This window comes from Rhincodon typus, chromosome 28 (assembly GCF_021869965.1).
Source record: "Rhincodon typus isolate 14 chromosome 28, sRhiTyp1.1, whole genome shotgun sequence".
NCBI classification, from domain to species: Eukaryota; Metazoa; Chordata; class Chondrichthyes; order Orectolobiformes; family Rhincodontidae; genus Rhincodon; species Rhincodon typus.
In genome coordinates, this window is record NC_063359.1 from 30,308,100 (window position 1) to 30,327,406 (window position 19,307).

At 38.8% G+C, this 19,307-nt stretch overlaps 2 protein-coding genes across 5 annotated transcripts in view; one reads left to right on the top strand and one right to left on the bottom strand.

The window, feature by feature from the left end:
- Positions 1-10,373, top strand: part of ddx31 (DEAD (Asp-Glu-Ala-Asp) box polypeptide 31) — a 94,039-nt gene extending 83,666 nt beyond the window's left edge. For 2 of the 4 annotated variants that reach the window (XR_007265048.1, XM_048613527.1), the window contains one exon: positions 5,167-5,520. Coding sequence is in view for 3 of the 4 variants with exons in the window: in XM_048613527.1 (XP_048469484.1) it covers positions 5,167-5,173 (7 nt within the window). In the remaining variant the exon portion in view is untranslated. Of the gene's footprint in view, positions 1-5,166; positions 5,521-9,168 lie in introns of those variants that run through there. The other 2 variants (XM_048613525.1, XM_048613526.1) reach the window with 1 other exon arrangement.
- Positions 10,374-18,419: 8,046 nt separating this feature from the next.
- The window catches only part of barhl1b (BarH-like homeobox 1b), a 10,288-nt gene continuing 9,400 nt past the window's right edge, over positions 18,420-19,307 (bottom strand). The window contains exon 3 of the mRNA XM_020537386.1: positions 18,420-18,711. Within this exon, the coding sequence (XP_020392975.1) occupies positions 18,420-18,711 (292 nt within the window). The remainder of the gene's footprint in view (positions 18,712-19,307) is intronic.

Genomic DNA, 19,307 nt, shown 5'->3' on the forward strand with positions numbered 1-19,307 from the left:
GAGTTAATTCTATTTCTGTTTCTCCAGCTTTTGAAAACAATGAAGAAATAACAATAAATAAAAGAAACTGCAGTATATGGATTTTGCACTGATTTTTCAAAATGTATTTGAACTAAGAGATTTCTAACGTCGATGGAATTTAGGGAAGTATAGCCATATCAAAGAATTAGCACAAATACGATGATCTCAATGACTGACTTTCTATGTTTGTGATATTCTGCGCATAGATGGATCTTGGAGGATGGAAGAAAAAGGATAGAGACAAAGGGAGGTTTCCTGGGGAAGCATGATAAATAATGCTGTTCATGGGTCTGTGTTAGCATAATGCTACTTGCTATAAACCTAAATTAACCAGACATGGGAATTGAGGGAACGATAGAGAAATTTGTTGATGACAAATTTTGGAGTGTGGCAAATTATGGCACCTACTGCAGAGGACTGCATCTTAGATGGGAAGAAAAGTAGCTGATGCAATTCAATGTAGATATGAAAGAATACACTTTGGAAGTAAGAATATGGGAAGAAGGTACAGCTTAAAATATATAATTATTAAAGGTGGCAATGAAGTTTATGAGGCCATGGAATAGACACTCATTCTTTGTCTTAAAAGTACAGACACAGAATACAAAATCAAAGGGATAATACTCAACTTGCACAAGATCCACTTCAGATATCCTAATGTGTGACATAAGAACATTCGTAAAGAGGCAAGGTATATACATTTGGATATAACCAGGGAGAAGAGGGAGATATGAAGAGAAACTTAAGAATTTATAAAATCATGAGAGGAATGGGTAGGGTGAATAGACAAGGATTTTTTCCCCTCGGGTGGAGAGGTCAAAACTAGAAGGTATAAGCTTAAGGTGAAAGGGAAAAGATTTAAAGGGGACCTAAGGGGCAACTTTTTCACGCAGAGGGTGGTGCGTGTATGGAAAGAGCTACCAGAGGAAGTGATGGAGACTGGTACAGTTACAATATTTTAAAAGGAATCTGGATGGATATATGAATGAGAAGGGTTTAGAGGGATATGGGCCAAATGCTGGCAAATGGGACTAGATTTATGTAGGATATCTGGTCGGCATGGAAGAGTTGGACTGAGGATCTTTTTCCAAGCTGTACAGCTTGATGACCCTATAATTTAGGATTTGCAATTGGGGCTGAGGAAAATGTCAAGACTAGGGGGTTCTGGTCAGGTAAATATGATTTTTATTGTTTAATGACACAATAAAGTGAATCATTTTTTGATAAACTAAGGAGAGAGGGGAAAAAGATTTCACAAAGATTGGTAGAATAAATGCAGAATTCTTTGCACAAATGTTGCTGAAGCCATATCCATTCGTACTTTAAAAGGTAATTGCCTTGTCATTGAATAAGAACATTAAAAGAATGCAAAACGAGTAAGATTGATTGGTGAAGATGTTTTGTATGAAGAAATGCACCGGTATAAATTTGATTGGCTGACTTACATCTTCTGTTTCATAACTTCTGTGAAAGAAAATATGACTTTCCTAAAGTTCTTTGAACCAACTACTAGGCTCCATTTTTCTCCCTTCATTATTGGTAAATTTCTTACTTCATTTGCCACAATACCACAAAATATTGTAAATAACTGGCACTAAAAGGTGAACTTTCTGCAGGAATTTGGCCTTTAGAGTCAGGGGACTGATCATCTTTAACTGTATTTCCATGGTATAACGTTCTTGGAATAAATATCTACCTAATGTTCTCTGTAACATTCAATGTTCAAATATCTGGTAAACAAGAAGTGTAGTGACTGCTATCTTAATGCTTGGTGGCAAACAGGGTGTAAGATTCCAGCATTGTATGGCTCTGTGTCCCAAAGCCATCTTGGGGCATTTTGCTAATTCTTAGTCTGCTAGGTAGAACAACAGAGGGTAGATTGCCTCAGTAGAATTGCACCTCCTGCTGGCTGTATATAGAATTGTGCTTAAATGGTTTGCAGAAAGATAGATGGTCCAGATTGCATAAATCAGAGAAGAATTCATAGCGAATGGCCTGCAAGACACACAAATCAGTGATCAAAAATAGACGATAAGAACAGAACAAATGTTGTTAGGATAGTCGCTCACAGTGTAAGGGACTAACTGGCTCCCATTCAGCTGATCAGATTGTATTTAGCGTCTCATGCAGTTGTCTGTTTGTGAATGGTGCACCCTCGGTTGCAGGGATCCCTGAGGCTTTATTCCATAATCCTTATAACGGAAACAATGGAGATTTTTTATCTCATGTAGCTGCCATTCTTTGAATTTCTTGCCTGTTGTTCTTTGACCGTCTAGAGCAGTTTAGGGGCCTAGATTTATTGACAACTTGTCAATACAACTTACTTTTCCTTCAGTAAATACAGAGAAAGCTTCTAGTATCTGCTTTGTAAAATCTCTTTTACTAAGAAATTAGTACAAGTAGAGCATTTTATCAGTGGCTAGTTTACTACATGCCCTCAGTATTTGTGTTGCACTGTACAAAGAGAGATTATTTCCATTGAGCAAAAAGTTAAACCAATTCCGACTACAGGCAGCTGCTAAACAGTTTATAAGTAATTGAGACTTTACCTTGCATTGTAAAATGCATCATTGCTTCATATTTTGTGTTGAATTTAGGACAGAGATTTTTTTGTTCTAAAATTGTAATTCACATTAAATTCACCACAGCTACACTACTAGAATTAAAGTCTGAATCAGAGATGGATCTAATCTTGACTGCATTGGATAAGTTGTAGCAGTTTTTGACTCAGCCTTTTGACAAAGAAGTGCCCAATGCCACAATGTGAGGCACTGGGGAAACATGCCTCTCATCTGTCCATCATAAAACAGTATTGATGACAGCCATGGCAGACACTGCAGCTCATATCAACCAGTTATCCCATAATCCCATTTGAAGGTGAAAGCGTGGCAGAATGTGGTAGCAGTTGTATTTTGCTTTAGTAATAGCCCACTACTTTGTATTTCACAAGGATAAGGTGCCCATGCATTCTGAGAAAATTTGTGCTTCTCTTGGCTTTGCACTTTTCTCAATAAAGCATGCATATGTTCACAAATTGGAAAATAATGTCTCAAGTTGCAGGATGTTAGCAGGCATAAGAATTTTCAACTTTTCTTCTAATTTTAATATTGTGCCCTTTGGAAATGGTTGAATTTTTTTGACATATAGAGTACATTGTATTCACATTCAGTCTTGGTGTAATATGTGCATGTATTATACATTAATTAATGCAACTAACATTTCGAGCTGGTGAAAGACTTAAACAGATCCTAGAAAGTTGCTTCATTGTTGTGATTTCTGGTGCATTTAGGGTAACCTTTGATTCTCATTCTTGAATAAAGAAGCAATTTTTAATTATTTCTAATTTTGTACACTGATGTTTCTATTGTGTTCCATTCACATGGATTTGGGATCCATTAAATACTACTTAAAGGTGAGAATTGGAAAGATTTGTGTGAATTTTATTTTAATCAAGAGGCTTGGGCAAAGATCCAAGACCAATAAACAGGACTCTCCGAGCAAGAGAAATAGGGGAGGAAAATTAGATTAATAGATCGTGAATTGGTTTGGTTTCAAAAGCATTTAGATTGCAGGAGGAAAGTGAGACTGAAAGAATAAGGACTTCCAATTTTGCAACAATATGATGACCGTATGATTGAAATACTGCTGTGCCACTTTGGTAAACAGGTTAACTTTACAACAAACAGAAGAATTTCAAATGAGCATGTGGCCACATTATTGAAGACTATTATAATAAGTAGTCTTGACTTTATACTTTTGTATTGACTTTATTCAATAAGTTGCCTCTATTTACATATTACATTACTAATATTGTTTATTTAAATTATTCACCATGAAAGTAAAAAGGAATTCACCAATCTCAGAAGGTGACATTACCTTGATTCCCTAATTGTCTTTTAACTCATTTGCAGCCATCCACTAAAGTGTCTGTAATGCTGAGCAGAAAGCACTGTCAGGGACCAGACTTCCCAAGAGAAGTCCACTGGGGACAAGGAAGCTTGACTCTGCTGCTTGACCCTTACCGGCAGATGGCCATCAGGAATCAAATACCCATGTGCTGGGAGATAGGGAGAGGATTTAGCAGAGTGATTATTCAAAGATGAATAGAGTGATTAGCTGATAAAGAGCATGTGAGACAGGGTTGGGGGCTTTGATCCTCGGTAATAATGCACTGACAGTCGTTAGTGCAGTGGGATGCTCCGTGAGGAGGGACAGCAGTGTATCACAGGATTACACGATTTGCTGTTGGCTTTAACCCTTTGAGGGCTGGCCACTATTTCTGTTCTGAACAAAAATTCCAACCAAATTCACATGGAATATTCTGTTGTGCTTAGTGTCTTGTTATTGCTTTCTCAAGTGTGGCTTTGGAGAAAGGATTTTGCTGACAAAGAATCCATTGAGGAGAAAGCTCATCAACCATGCATTGAAACATTTTGCTTCCATGAAATGTCAATGAATCCTCTCCCACGAGTGAACTATGTAGACCTTGAAGCACCATTTGAATGTAATATTATATGGTGTGAATCTGTTATATGGGTGTTGTCCATTTGTTATTTATGTGGTTGAATATCACTTTGCTTTGATGGTGTTTTGAATTCTAAAGACCTTTGAAATTGTTGTTTACTTTCCAGTTATGTTTGTCCATCTACCTTGTATAAGTGTAAAATTAGTGTGAAATTGTGTGGTCTTCCATAGAATGAACAACACCTGTCAAGTTATAGATCTTGGTTTTAGTGCCTGTAGTTTTAGGAAGACAGTTTTTGCACTTCAAGATGAGAAGGGGTGAAGTTAGATTTTTTTTGTGCAATATATTTTTAATAGGAAACTGGAATTGAAATTTCATGCATAATGTACATCCCACATCTCAAATGCAGTGAAATGGTTCCTGTTCTAATTACCCTATCATGACGAAACAATATCAAGTTCACTTTTCTTTAAACTGCTAATACAATAGTCTGTACTGCCACTGTATGACTGTCATCAACCCTTGTAAAGCAAGATCAGAATGGGACTTTTGATAGAGCAGGAGTCAACTGGGTACAGAGTTATAACAGGTCATGAGAGTTCTATGTGGATTTTACAGTCATAATTTCATGATTTTACTAAAATTCTCATTGATTTTCTTCCTCCACGTTTCACTTACAGAAGCTGAGTTACATCTGAAGTCTCGATTCAAACAAAATTAAGTACAGAATGAAAGTTAATTTAACGCTGTCCCTGACCTCCATTATTCAAACTTTGATAGCACTCTGTGCTGCTGAAAGAACAGTTGGAGAGCTGAAGACATCTGACAGGAGAAACTATTGGGCCATTTTTTCTCCCCTGCTAGATTATTCTCATTTGAACTCCTTTTCCCGGCTCCTCGGAACTTTTATTTTACTCCCTTTCTTGACTGACTTCGCAAATTGCAGCAGCCTCGATTGCAGAAAATAAATTCTTATAGCTTTGAATTAACATCGAGGCAATTGGCAAGCTAGTGCTGGAGATGAGCGGCTTCCTCTGAAGTATGTATGCCAAACTTAAATGAATCATCATTGAGAGAAAATGTAGAATTGCTTAAGGTTGCCCTTCATTGTCTCTGCAAAAGCATCTCTTTGGGGGTCCAGAAATGTTTGGTGTTTTAACGGTGAACAGTTTAACTACATAAAGCTGAATTGGACAGGGGAGTAACACAAGTTACAAAGTATGTTAATCATTGTTTTTGTGCACTGAGAATTTCCTTCCCCTAGAGGCTGTTTTGTTTTGCTTTAGATTAAGGAGCATGTTATCGTTGCAAGCTGTCTGAAATATTTTTGAAGTTAATGGGGTTTTTTTATACGTTTCATTTCCTAATATCCTTTCATTATACCAACTAATTGAATAATGAGACTGGTGGATTGTTGAGGAGAGAATTCTTCTTTCTACAACTTTGGAACTGTGCCGTACAAGGCAGTGGAAGCAGGTTAATTGAATGTTTTTAAGTTGGAGGTTAATAAATTTTTATTCAGCAAAGGAATCAAAAGTCATCAGAGGAAATGTGGAATTCAAAACAAAAACAGATCAGCCAGAATCTTATTTAATAGCAGAGCAGATGTGAGCCCTGAATAGCCTAGTACTACCTATTTCATAAGATCGTATATTCCACCAATTAGTGATAATTAAAAGACAACTTCCTTTATTCTCTTGTGTATCTGATACAAAACAATATTACTGGTCAAACTGTCTGACTCTGTAATTGAATTAATGAGCGCTCGGTCAGTCCCTCTATGGCTTATCTGGCACTGAGCAGCATTGAAGTGGAGTGCCACTACCTCACTACTGCATTTTTGACTTTACTTTTTTTTTTCTGCTGCTCCACTTAATGATACTTGTAGACTTGTGATACCCCATTGGTCAAAAACATTTTACATTTTAACTGAAAACCTGATGACTGTGCAGCCTTCAGAACTGTGGGGGTAACTCAAATCCAGTGTTGTTTGTCATAGACAGTCATTGACTGCACTAAAACTTTTAAGTAATGCAGAACTCAGATGAGGTGTGTAATTTGTTAACCATTTAAAGTATGTGTCCTCTCCCCTGCCCTGTTGCTTGGCTAGAGTGTAGTACTAATTGTCAAGTTATCACAGAAGTCCATAGCCTAATTACAAGTATGTGCCCAAAACTGGGGACCCCGGCCGTGTTCTTCACTGTCACAGCTAGCAAATACTGACCTGAACCTTTCTATTAAGGTGATTAAACAGCTAATTATTTTCTAGCCTGGCATCTAGGATGATTTTCGGTATTCAAGAATGACAATAAGGAGCTTTTGTGGTGTAGTGGTAACACTCCAACCTCTGGAGCAAGAGGCCTAGGTTCAAGTCCCATCTACTGCAGAGGTGTGTAATAATATCTGTGAACAGGTTGATTTTAAAAAATATCTACAAGAGGAACTACACATGAAGATGCATGTCAAGTATGTTTTCATAAGACCAAAAGAAGCAGTAATAGGAGTAGTAGGCTGTTCAGTCCCTCGAGCTTGATCTGCCATGCAATATGTTTGATTATGGCTTATCCAACATTCATCACATCCACTTTCTCCCCCTTTTCCCCTTAAATACCCTACTGATCAAGAATCTATCTATCTCACCATTAAATATACACAAGAGCTATGTCCCCGCAGTTCTCTTTGGTAAGGAGTTCCAAAGATACTCAATCCTCAGAGAAGCGGTTCCTTCCCATCTCAGTCTTAAATTGGCTGCCCTTTTATTCTGAGACTATAATCTCTAGTCCTAGATCCTTCCATAAGGAGCAGTGCAGCATTTCAATTTTTACACTGTCAAGTCCCTTAAGAATCCTATATGTTTCAATGATATCATCTCTCATTCTTCTGAGCTCCATGCATGGTTTCAAATGAAAGAGTACACAAAATATTGTTGAGTGCTGGTGTTTTGAATATTATCACTCCTGCATGTGATACTGTATGAAGGCTTCAGCTTTTCTATATTAATTATAGTAATAATTAGAAACAGAAGATAGCATGAAACCCAATCCAATAGACAGTGGTACTCTTCTCAGGGTTTCCCATTGCGCTGATTGGACTAGTGTCCTCGGTTCCTGATTAGGAATCCCTGATCAGGAACTGTACATTTTTTTAAAAGTACTGTGTAAATTTTAAGATGCAGTAAAGCTGGCTAATAATTTTACTTGCCATTTGAAATTGTAATATATAAACCTCTTGGAAACGATCACTCTGGTTAGAGAATGTTTTAATTGTACCAGTGTATTCTCCAGCTTCTTAAATTGGATGCTTTTCTCTGTAGGGAAAAAAAAAATCCTAAGTCTTACAAATATTTCAGTGTTTCAGTTGTATGCAGTGTTGTATGTTCCCTAATAATGTTCTCCAGAAGACAGTCTGCAAAGGTCAGGACTAAAGGAATCCCATCTCTTTGAATGTACAAAAAAAGGTTTTATCCTATGGTGACTCCCTGTGATGGGTCAGAGAGCTAAGCACTTCCTACATCATTCTTTTCCGTGGATGATCAGGGTAACTATTGATTAAGTACTAGCCCTTTATTTGTCAGTTCAATAACCAGAATGTTTTAGGGAGCATGGGGTCCTTGCTTTGTTACAAAGCATTCGTGCAAAATTACAACTACATTCCTTTGGTGAGCATTCTTTGTCAATCTCATCAGTTTAAAGTGTATGAAATCATCAATTAAATCACATGCTAGAATGGCAGCTAGAAATATACAAGGCTAGCAAAGACATTTTGAAAATATGAACTGAAGCAATTATTTAAGTCATTGTACTCTGCAACTGATGAACTCCACATAACATAATAAATGAGTTTGGCTTGTGTTGCTTATATCACATACAACCCCTCTGAAGAGAGACAAAGTATTTATTTAACAAAACTACATGGTAACATTTAACAGACAACTACTTTCCCAATGTTTTTAAAGCATTGGGTACCACACAAAGCAAATGATTCAACAGAGATCCACCTACTCTGAGCATAACCTATTGTCCATCTACATATCAACAAATCATTTCCAAATAGAAAATAAATTGTTTTCTTTAAAAGCTTCAGATTAGCGTGCCTGTTTAATTTCATTCTCTCCCATTTGGTGAGTGTAAATGCTACTTACCAATGGTTGTATTGCTGTCTTTAAAAAGTGAGATTTTTCAAAGTATTTAAGATGGATAAATAAAGGATACAAGTGAATACTTGAGTTCCACACCATTTTTTTAATTTGAAAATGCAGCTTGGAAATTTATTCTGCCAATATTCTTATTTCTTTTTATGGGGCAAAATATGTAACTGCAACTTTTTAAATCTTTAAGATTTGGTAATTATATAATAAAGAAGCATGACTTGATCTCTGGGAACATTTATGGAATGTTAATATAACGTGTATTGCAACAACTTTTAGTGTAAATATTTGCTGCTTCATTTTTGCTCCAGATGTAGAATTTATGAAAATCAAATTTGTAAATTATTAGGCTACTTTGAATTGATGCTACTCTAGAGAGATTGAGACATGGAACGTATCTCCATGTAATCCAGAATTTTTTTCATTTCCTGCTGCACAATGCTAAAGTAGCATGATGACTACTTTATTGTCTAAACTCACACATGATTCTTGTTCTATGCAATTGCTCCTTTCAGTATTTGTCTTCCTTTCTCAGGTCTGGCTTAGATGGACATTTGTTCGTTAAGAGCAAAGTGGCTTCGTTGCTGCAGTCTGAATATTCAAATGGATTTGGAGAAAATTTTTATAAGGTAAAGAAGAAGCAAAAACCTCTAAAAAACCGCAGACCACAGTCAGAAAACATCTGAAGCAACTGCAAACATCTGGGGGTACGTTGTCAAGCGTGATGCTGTTAACCCAGGTCAAGTGACGTCAAAATGAAGTGAACAGCCCTGAGCTGAGTCCAGCAAATTCCTGAATCATCACTCTTATCTCAGTCCTGAACTGCTGTTGTGTCTTTTCAAATTGTGCTTATAAAAGAGAGAAAATTTACTTGTAACTTATTGCATGGAGATGAAAAAATGATTTGAATTAATTTCACAGAAGGTGCTTTGTACCACTTAAAGCAAATACGTCCTCCAGTCTCCTCCCATATCAGATACAAACCCAGGTCCTGAAGGCGTAACTTTAGTATTGTAATAAATTATGATGTGCAGCTGCACATTGGAGAAGGGGAAAAATGCTTCATTTCATCTGTCTGCTTGGGATACAAACCCAGATATCCAAGTTAAGAGGAGCAGTGTTCTACATCCCTACAAGGAAGGTCTGTCTGTTGCAGGACAGAGGAAAAAAGCCATGGTTATAATTTTCTAAATACTGCATCTAAAGCAAAGAATAACAAAATTTACTGATTCCATTATATAATGGATAGCTGTGGAATGCAGAAAGCTAACAAGCTAAATAATCAGATAGCAAAGTTGTGGGTTTGTCCAGTCTGAAGATTTGCACAATCTTGTTTTATTTTTCCTGCATCTTCTTGAACTATCAGTTTGTAGCTCTCTGCTTTGTACTGTGAGGGCTTGCCATGGGTATCCAGGCTGCCTTATATCCAAGGGTTTATAATCTATTAGCTTCCAAATTTTCAGGTCACCCATGCAAGTGGTTTCACCTGCTTCGAGTTACTTCACAGGCAGTTTGAAGGCACCTTTTAACAATATTTGTAATCCAACCTAAAAACATACCATCACCTGTACTGTTATCAATCATTTTACCTAATGTGGTCTGAATTCAAAGGTCGAATCTTTGATTAAAATCAATGCCCTTTATGAAATGTAAAATCAATTGAACTGAGGTTATATAAAAGGATGGGACTGACATTTATTGAAATTCAAGATGTTTTAAGAAATAAATTGGAAATATTTGAATTTATTTCACTTGTCCTGTTTGAATCTTGTATTTTTAAAGATCTGTTCTTTTATCATTTTTAATGTTGATTTGAGTTTCTCTTAGAAGGTTTTCAAATTCATCTGTGCTGTTTCTCCCTGGTTTGTTCTGTTATTTCTCGCTGATAAATGTTATATGGTTTTGAAAATTATTGGGTTAATTTTATAACACATTAAAACAAAAAAAGTGAATTCATCTTCAGGTTTTAATTGGAGCTTGTTGTAAACCTCATCCACTGGAGTGTTTTTTTTGTTCTTTGAGCTGGGTTTTGATAGGTTATAGATTTATTTCTTTTTAAACTTTGTTGTGCCCTTATTTGATTTCATTATTAAGCAATGAGATTAGATGAAACCTCTCATCATCCCCTGGGTTTAAGTCAATCCTTGCAGAATCCTCTCGTTTTGTTGTGCTGCTTTTTTTGTTCTGGGAGAGACTCTGTCCGTCACTTCATTAACCCTGAGTCGGCTAGAATCCTGTCCAAGGCCGGAGGGATTTACCAGACCCTTTCACATGCTAACAAGCGTAGTTAAACAGCGGATTTTCTCGAAATAAATATATTTTAAAAAAAAAACTTCTTGATTTAATCAGCTGCTGTGCACTTAGCCCTAACTCTCTCCTAAGCATTTGGGCAACTTCTTTTGTCTCCTAACCCGTAGAGAACTACAGGAGTCTTTCTTCATCAGTGTAAACACACCGATATATTTTATTATATTTCTGTTCAGTGAATATAGCAAGCGCCGTACACAGCTCAGATCTTCCACATTAGAAAGGGAGCGTTTTCATTTTGAATTGTAGATGATTGAATGTCGATTCTGAAGGTTTTGAAAGATATGAAAGGACCAAACTGCCCTCCTTTCTCGAGCCTTTTTTGTTGTGTTTTCTTTCAAGCGATGCCTGTTTCCTTTTTCCCCTAATCATTCCATTTGAGCCTGGTTTTATTCATCAACGCATCAAAGCCGGCAGCAGTGTGTACTCAAGCCAGCGGCTGAAATGTGACTTTGTTGCAGAAATTTAAATCGGGAACAGGTACGTCTTGTTCCATTGACTCAATCTCCCAGGGGTATGGTCTGTAAAGTATCGAATAACCGAAATGTGTCCGAATGAAGAATAAGTCAGTGCTTTTCCACAAGTTGTGAAGCCCCGTTTTGTACGCAGGTGTGTCCTGGGCGGACGCGGGTTCCTTACAAAGCGCAGAGGACATTGTCAGAAAACACCGAGAACAGATTCTCAGTATGATTTCGAACCAGAGATAAGGCTGTGTTATTCCCTGTAATGTACACAGGCAGTACATGTAAGGGTGTGAGATGGCTCACTTTTCGGTGGCCAGGATGGAATGGCTACAATTTGACAGCAGCTTCCTGCCACTGACTTGCGTGACCTGAATCCAGCAGCCTCGATGCCAACTGCTACGGTGCCGGTTTACATTTAACCGGCTGTCCCCGAGGAATAACTCAGCAGCTTACCCCCTCTGCAAAGGGCACAGGCAGGAGGCTCCAACATAAAGACCTGAATCAGGTTAGAGCCAAACAACAACCAGGAGAATTGTCCAGATCAAGGTGACCACGCACCACAGAGCCTGAATGTACCTGCCCTCTCCTGAATACATTTAATCACGTGTCTGTGTTTTATTTAATATTAACATAACAGTGAGCTATCAATGAACTTTTGTTTTCAATTCGAGTTACTGCGCTGTTTCCAGTATTCCCTCCGGTGGACCAGGTTCAGTTCCTTGAACTTTGAATAGATCTGATGCGTGGGCTTTGGTTGGAGAGAGGGGAGTAACGGATGTGCAAATTTTACAAAATTGTTACAATTCACGGACTGGCCAAACATGCGGTCGGTGATTTACTGGGGAAATATAATGTTGTTTTGCAAGGCTCAGTACCGCACACTCAAGACAGCACTTATCCAAACACCGCCAGTGATGACACTTCCTATTTAAGACGAAACCTCCTTATTGCTGTAGTCTTTTATCAAATCGGGTAACTTTGTTCAAGTGTACATCCACTTTGTACATCAGCCCGTGCCTTTAGCACACCGAAGTTAACGGTACTCCGCAGTGTGGAATATCAGTGTCATTGGAGATATGACTGGTGGCATCAAAATGTCGTTCACTGGTTAAAAATTTCACTTAGAACTAGCAGTGTAAATTAAAAGGGAAAGTCACTCTTTGAACATCGCGTTGCCGTAGGGACACAGTGCCTGTTGTCCGCTCTATTCTTCCAGCACGCTGATATTTAAACAGTATTGTCTCCCCTAACTTCGAATCCTGTACTTTCGTTAGCAGTGACCCAGTGAACAGTACGTTGCTAGTCTGAGCTGTTTTTGATGCTGACACGTTCGGATTAGGGGCCGTCTATTGTATTTTGGACTCCTACCTAATAATGATGCTGATATAATTTCATTGTTCATTGTAAGGTGATCATTAGAAAATGCTAATTATCACAGAGCCATTTCTTTAAAGAAAAAATGTGTATTTGAAATACCTGGATAACTTTAATAGTTGGTGATTTTATTGTAATTCTTATTAAAGAAATAGATTAGAAATTCTGCTCATCATCAGCCTGTTTCGAGTCTAGAGCAAGGAATAGTTTTTTTTCTTCATTTTCTATCTTAATTAGATTAATCATTCCTTTCAATCAACTCCATTTCCAGATTGAGAGTAAATTGGTAACTGCTCCACCCCGTTTTGTGTATATAAAAGAAACTAAGGCTTGAAATCAGGCAGCGGGTTGTTAACCGCGTTAGTCTGAAAGCCCCTTTCTCTCTTATTCTGACTCTCTCGTTTTAACAGGAGTGACGACTCAGTTATTACAAATATGGAGGAGAAAAAGATTTCAGACCAGCCAGGATAGTGTCCAACACTGTCACTTCAGAGCGCTGATATAATTCAAGGTATAATGCTGGTACTAGTTCATATTAATCCGAGTTGAATCCAGGGTCTTTACTTTGAGGCTGAGCTAGGCCACAACATACTCTCAGGTTACAGTAGTTACAGCTGGTGTAAAGGGTGCACCTCGCTGACCACATTAAATTGGCTTCACGATGTGGGCTTTCAACTCCAGAGTGACGTCTGAATGGACACTCTTTCGCGTAAACGATTGTTCAAAAGCCTGAAAGGTTCTAACTCAACCCATCCTGAGTTTATACCACAGTGAGTCTGTTGACAGCTGGCAGACTTGGGACGGAAACGAATGTATTGCCATCACGTTGTTCTACAAATATATCCCAGCTCACTGTGGTCAGAATTAAATGCGGAAAATACAGCAGATATAATTGTACGAATTACCCTTTAATAAACTGAATACAACCGCCATCTAATCAGCTGCGGAAGAAGACACCAATGAATATTTATAGTATGTACATGCCATGAAATACAACACCGTTGACAAACTGTGTGCTATGTTTCATCAATTCAATGAGAGCTATGTAGCACTCGATAGTAGAAATGATCAAACACTATCTGGTTTGATTTTTCTAAGCTTGCTTACGACTCCCTCATCAGGCATACTACAGCCTTCGAATTCTCCAGAAATATTGCACTTTATGCGTTAAGTATATTCTGAAGATCCTAACCTGACAGCGAAAAGCCCTTTGGCGATGGGGTTGGTAATTATAGTTTATGTTTCCAAACCTTCTATTGAGAAGCGACACCTTCATTGTAATAACAAGGTTCTCACAAGCTTGTCCCGGAGTGGTGTCTCTCGTTTTCTTACTCACTAACGACTGTAAAAAAAACATAATTTGACCGACGAAACGTCACGTTTTGTCCAGGATTGCAACTATGTCAAGAAAGAAAACTTACCTTTGTTAAAACCAAAATTTCCAAACACATCAAGAAATTAAGCTTTTAAAACGGAGAATTCTGGTTTTATTAATATCACAGATTTATGGAGAGAGTGACAAGTGACCTCGATTCTTATTTAAACATTAAATCAAATGTTATTTCTAGTTTTGATTTTGCAATTAATTCATTCTGGTATTTATTGTAATTAAGAGATTTGTTACATTTTCATTCATTTTTATAAATATTTTAGTGTCTAAATTCAATAACAGAATTTTTTTTATTTATGAAGTTTATAAAATTGTTATATTTTGGGACTACAGCTTTAAACATAGGACAGATGAAGGAGGTCGTGTGACCTGTTCTGCAGTTTCGCGAACAGCAAACCTGGGCAGTTTGGATGTTTGAATAACAAAGGGAAATTGCTTAAATTGTTTTGCTGGGAAGAAGATGCAATATATTTATTCTTGGAGACAATGGCAGCAATCTCTGACTTTACAATGAATAGACGGGATTTCTCAAAACCAAGAAAACTGCTGAAAATACCCGGGTATAAATAGTTGCGCTGTTACCTGTCAATTTATATCTAAAATAGAAAGAAATTAAGGTCAAAAAATAGCTAATTAGCATTGCTGCATGGGTGTCTTTCACTTTGCCATAGCAGAAGGAAGAGAAGACCATCTTTTTTTGAGATCAGGTTATAGACTTCCATACAAATTAATGAACTTCACACAAGCGGACCAGAGGTTTTATGTGATCGGCAGCAGAGAGAAACTGCTGCTTGGTTTTGTGATCCACCGCCGCTAGATGCAGGAAGGAAATGTATCCAGTTACAGAGATACATCTTGCAGCCATCTAAGGATTACTGGAGATTTGTCCTAAATGGGAGAGCGGGGGGGGAAAGAATCCTCAGAACAGGCTTTACTTATGATTTTGGATTTAAGAACTCTGCAAAAACAAAGTGCCTTAAATTTACAACGCAACGAAATCGGGGTATGGGAAACCATTGGAAGTTGGGGACAACTATGCGATGCTAGTATAAAACGTTCAATCAAATAATGACGCATTTTAAAACATTTTCGCTCCCTGCTGAAATGGTAACAATGTAATTCCCCAATTATTGTGATAACATGATTTTAACACATCGGCTGCCAAAGTTAGAACAGTCTTTTTTTATGATGCAAAATGTATCAAAGCAAATAATCTCAGGAACTATTTGCAATACACAAAGAAAACTGAACATTGCCCGGTCCCTCCAACACAGCTAAACTCGCATTCTCGAGCATCTGATTCTAAGAACCCTCGTTCATGCCTTATTATAACCGGGTGCCAATGGAAATTAGTTGCACCGAAACAAGGATATCTGGACATGTATTGGATGATCACCTGCTCTCGCCAACTACAAGAAGCAGTCCGATGGACTTTTATCGCTTGTGGTACTGTTATGTGTCAGTGATTGCATTACTGGGAACTGTCAGTTCCTGTTTCCAGTAAGCTAAAGGCATTCAAAATTCGTAATTGCGAACCCTTCTTACAACAAACACTTCCGCTAGTCCCCACAAATAACCTAGCTTGACCCATTAAGGGCAGAAACTAGGAAATGCAACATCTTGAGAAAGGATAATTACTGTTTCTCAAATTGTTACATAAAATACCCAAACCCCAACATGTACAAGACCATAAACCGCTGTCGCTGCGCTTTTGTGGCACAGTGGTAGTGTCCCTAGCTCTGGGTCAGCAGGCCTGGATTCAAGTCCTACCTGTCCCCGGAGGTGTACCTAACCTATCCGAACCGGTTAATTATAAATACTTGTAAACTGCATTAGGACTTAAACTCCCAAATTTTACCGTCAACACTGAATACTTTCTCCAAGAATTATTTATACACATTTGATAATGGCGAGGTTTCGTTAACATTAAAATAAAAATCAGGGTGTTAATTTTCACATCATATGGGCTCCGTAGAGGCTTGGATAATAGTTGTCACGACATTTTCATTAGCTCAATTTGGTTTAAGTGGTAGTGGGCTCCCACGCCGCCCCCTCCCAACACACACACACACACACAAAACTACAACTGGGCAAGAGTCTTATGGTAACTCTAGATGTGATGATAGCTGTACTGTACAAGTACTTCCAAGCCCCAAGATTCCATTTGCTCCATCTTTTTCCTGCATCGGTTATTGATCTCCGTTCGGGTTTCCCCCTGCCCAGGATGGGACATAGCCTCCCTGCACAGGGAAAAAACAACGGAAACAAAACAGAGCTCAGACTTTTCACCTGCACATCCTGTCAGCAAAGAATGATCAAAAAGTAAGGACCGGGGGGAAATAACCAAAAAGGAGCCGATATCAAGGCTGTTCAGCCTCAGTCCCCATCGAAACGAGTGACATATGCCTTGAAACAAAAACAGAAGATGCTGGAGAAGAGAAATCAGAGTTAATGTTTCGGGTCCGGTGAAACGTTAATTCTGATTTCTCTTCACAGATGCTGCTAGACCTACTGAGCTATTTCCAGCAACTTCTGTTTTTGTTTCTGATTTACAGCATCCACAGTTCTTTCGATTTTTATTTTATATCTTGGTTGTTTTAATTCTACTCAATTTCTAACGGTCGTTACCAGTTCGAAGGCTCCTAGGATTGAAGGTACACACCTGAGTTTTTTTTTCAGTTTTTTTTTAATAAATCAGAGCGAATCCTTTATTGACCCATATATAATTTTCTTAAAAAATGAATGGAATTGCATTGGACGTTCTGTCATGATTTGTATTTCAGTATTTTACAAATGACAGTGTAAACAAAAACAGAGACTTCAACGGGAAAAGAAACCACTAATTTGGGAAAGCCTGCAAAACAAATACAAAAAAGTCCTGACAAACTATTGATAGAAAAAGACTCGATGCTTAGAAACGGAACGTGAACCTCGGACCCCAGCTCTTTCTCTGCGTTAAGCGGAATACTGATGTGTGACTGACGCGTTGTTGGCAGCTACAGGAATTTGCATTGAAAAGCACCGTTCTAAAGGACAGACATTCAATTTAAGCAACAATCCATCACTTTTTTTCTGGCTAAAGATTAGCTTTGAATAGCCAGGTTGGAGGGCGTGCGGTGGAAACGGGCGATGTAATCATTGCTGTAAATATTTTAAGATCTGTAATTGAAAGGGGAGTGGGGATGTGTTCAATTAACAGCAATTTCCAAGCAAAAGCACTCGGCTATATACGGACGAAGGGGTGTAGATAGAACTAGGTTTGGATGTGCTTTAGAATTTTGTCAAATTGTTTTCAACTTGCTATTGCTGACTTGTTGAATTTTGGGAAATGGTGTGTGTGTGTGGGTTTGTACTGTCTTTATTCTTTTCTCGTTTTTTTTCTTTCTGTTGCTGTTGCTTTGTTTCTATCTGTTAGAAGCCGAGGACGCCGGAGAATGCCAAGCCACCCTCGCTCCCCATCTGTCAGGCTCCCGGAGCCTGGGTGCCGCTCCCAGGCTGCCGCGCTAACAGCTGCCTGTTCCAACTCCGCTGCTGCTCCAGCTTTCAATAAATAATCAGACTTGTGTTAAAGGGGGTGGGGGGCTTAAGTGGGGGTGGGAATGTGTGTGTATGTGTGGGAAGGGGGCGTGGGGGTTGGGGACCTGGGTAGTGAACTTTTCCGCCTTCAATCTACACCAACTAAAAGTCAAAAGACAACATGAAAACTGGACCAAAAACGTGTGCACGGTTAAAAATCAAGCTGTATGCGTTCACAAAGTATTTACAGTATTTTACAGGGAAAAAAACTCTTGTCGATCATTGTAACTTAGTTTAAAATAAATAAATTGTACAATTTAAATGTCCAGCAACAACAAAAAGTATTTTAAATAGTGCAACATTACCTTAAACCAATTACTGTTTCCTTAACACGAAATTGATTGCTGCTTTTAAAAAAACTATAAATATTTTTAAATGAAAATAATAAACTGTAGGTGCCAAAAGATAAATTGAAACAATTTTAAATTAAAACTATGTTTGTAACACAGTTAAAACCTCTCACTTTTTACACAATAAAAGTTTGAAAATAAAAATAACATAAATAGAGTTGAATACAATCTTCTTTACAAATGGTTTCACATTTTTTTTGTGTTAAATATTGGAGCATGTGTCTGTGTGTGTGTGTGTGAGAGAGAGAGAGAGCGAGAGTGAGATTCCCACTGAAGTCCAAGCGGTGGGGAATAAGGTTGTAAAGGGGCGCCTGGTGAGGGCGGCTCACCGTGGCTGTGGCGGCCGAGGAAGGACACCTGCGAGGCCGGGCAGAGGCGGCGGCTGCTCGCCCCCCGCTGCCAGTCCGTGGATGAGCACCCGCGGGACGAGGGGTCGCTGGATGACGGGGTGAGGAGCGGCAGGACCCCGGTACATGTACATAGCCGTCGGTTCCAGGTTGGAGACGACACTGGGGTGATAGAAGTAAGGAGATGGGAACATACGCTGCAGGGCCGAGTAATTGCCTGCCTCTGCCAAGAGTTCCAGTCCCACTGCCGTCTGTCTTTTCCACTTCGTCCTGTTGGGGAAGGGAATAGAATGAAATCCTCAGGTGTAGTTCAATTTGGATTAAAGCTCGCCTGAGTTTAACACTTCGAATTCCATCGCACGCCACACACAACGAGTATCCAAGATGTACTTTGACAGGTCCCAGTCAGTTTGTTTTCCAACTTTCCTTTAAACCTACAACAATGGCTGGGCCCAGTTTCCCGCAGTGAAGGGTACACAGGGTGCAGCCTTTCATTGGCGAGGGATTGAGGAGCCTGCTGTTTAACCATGGGCTCTCTGGCTATGTCCTTCACTCACCGGGGTCTGTATTTGTTGTAAAGCCGGAATGACCCGAGTTCACTGCACTGGGGGCAGAGTCTCACACCGTCTGGTCAGCGACCTGGGTTGGAAAGGGACTGCAAATTCTTTCTTGTGTTCAACACCAACTCTGTCAGCATTTCCCTGAGATCTCAGCCTGTTGCTGCACACTCGGAATAGCCCCAGGGCCTGGGAAACCATTTTCTAACAGCACAAGACAGGGACAAAGTTTAAGGAGATAACAAGGTGTAGAGCTGGATGAACACAGCAGGCCAAGCAGCAGGAAAGCTGACGTTTCGGGTCTGGACC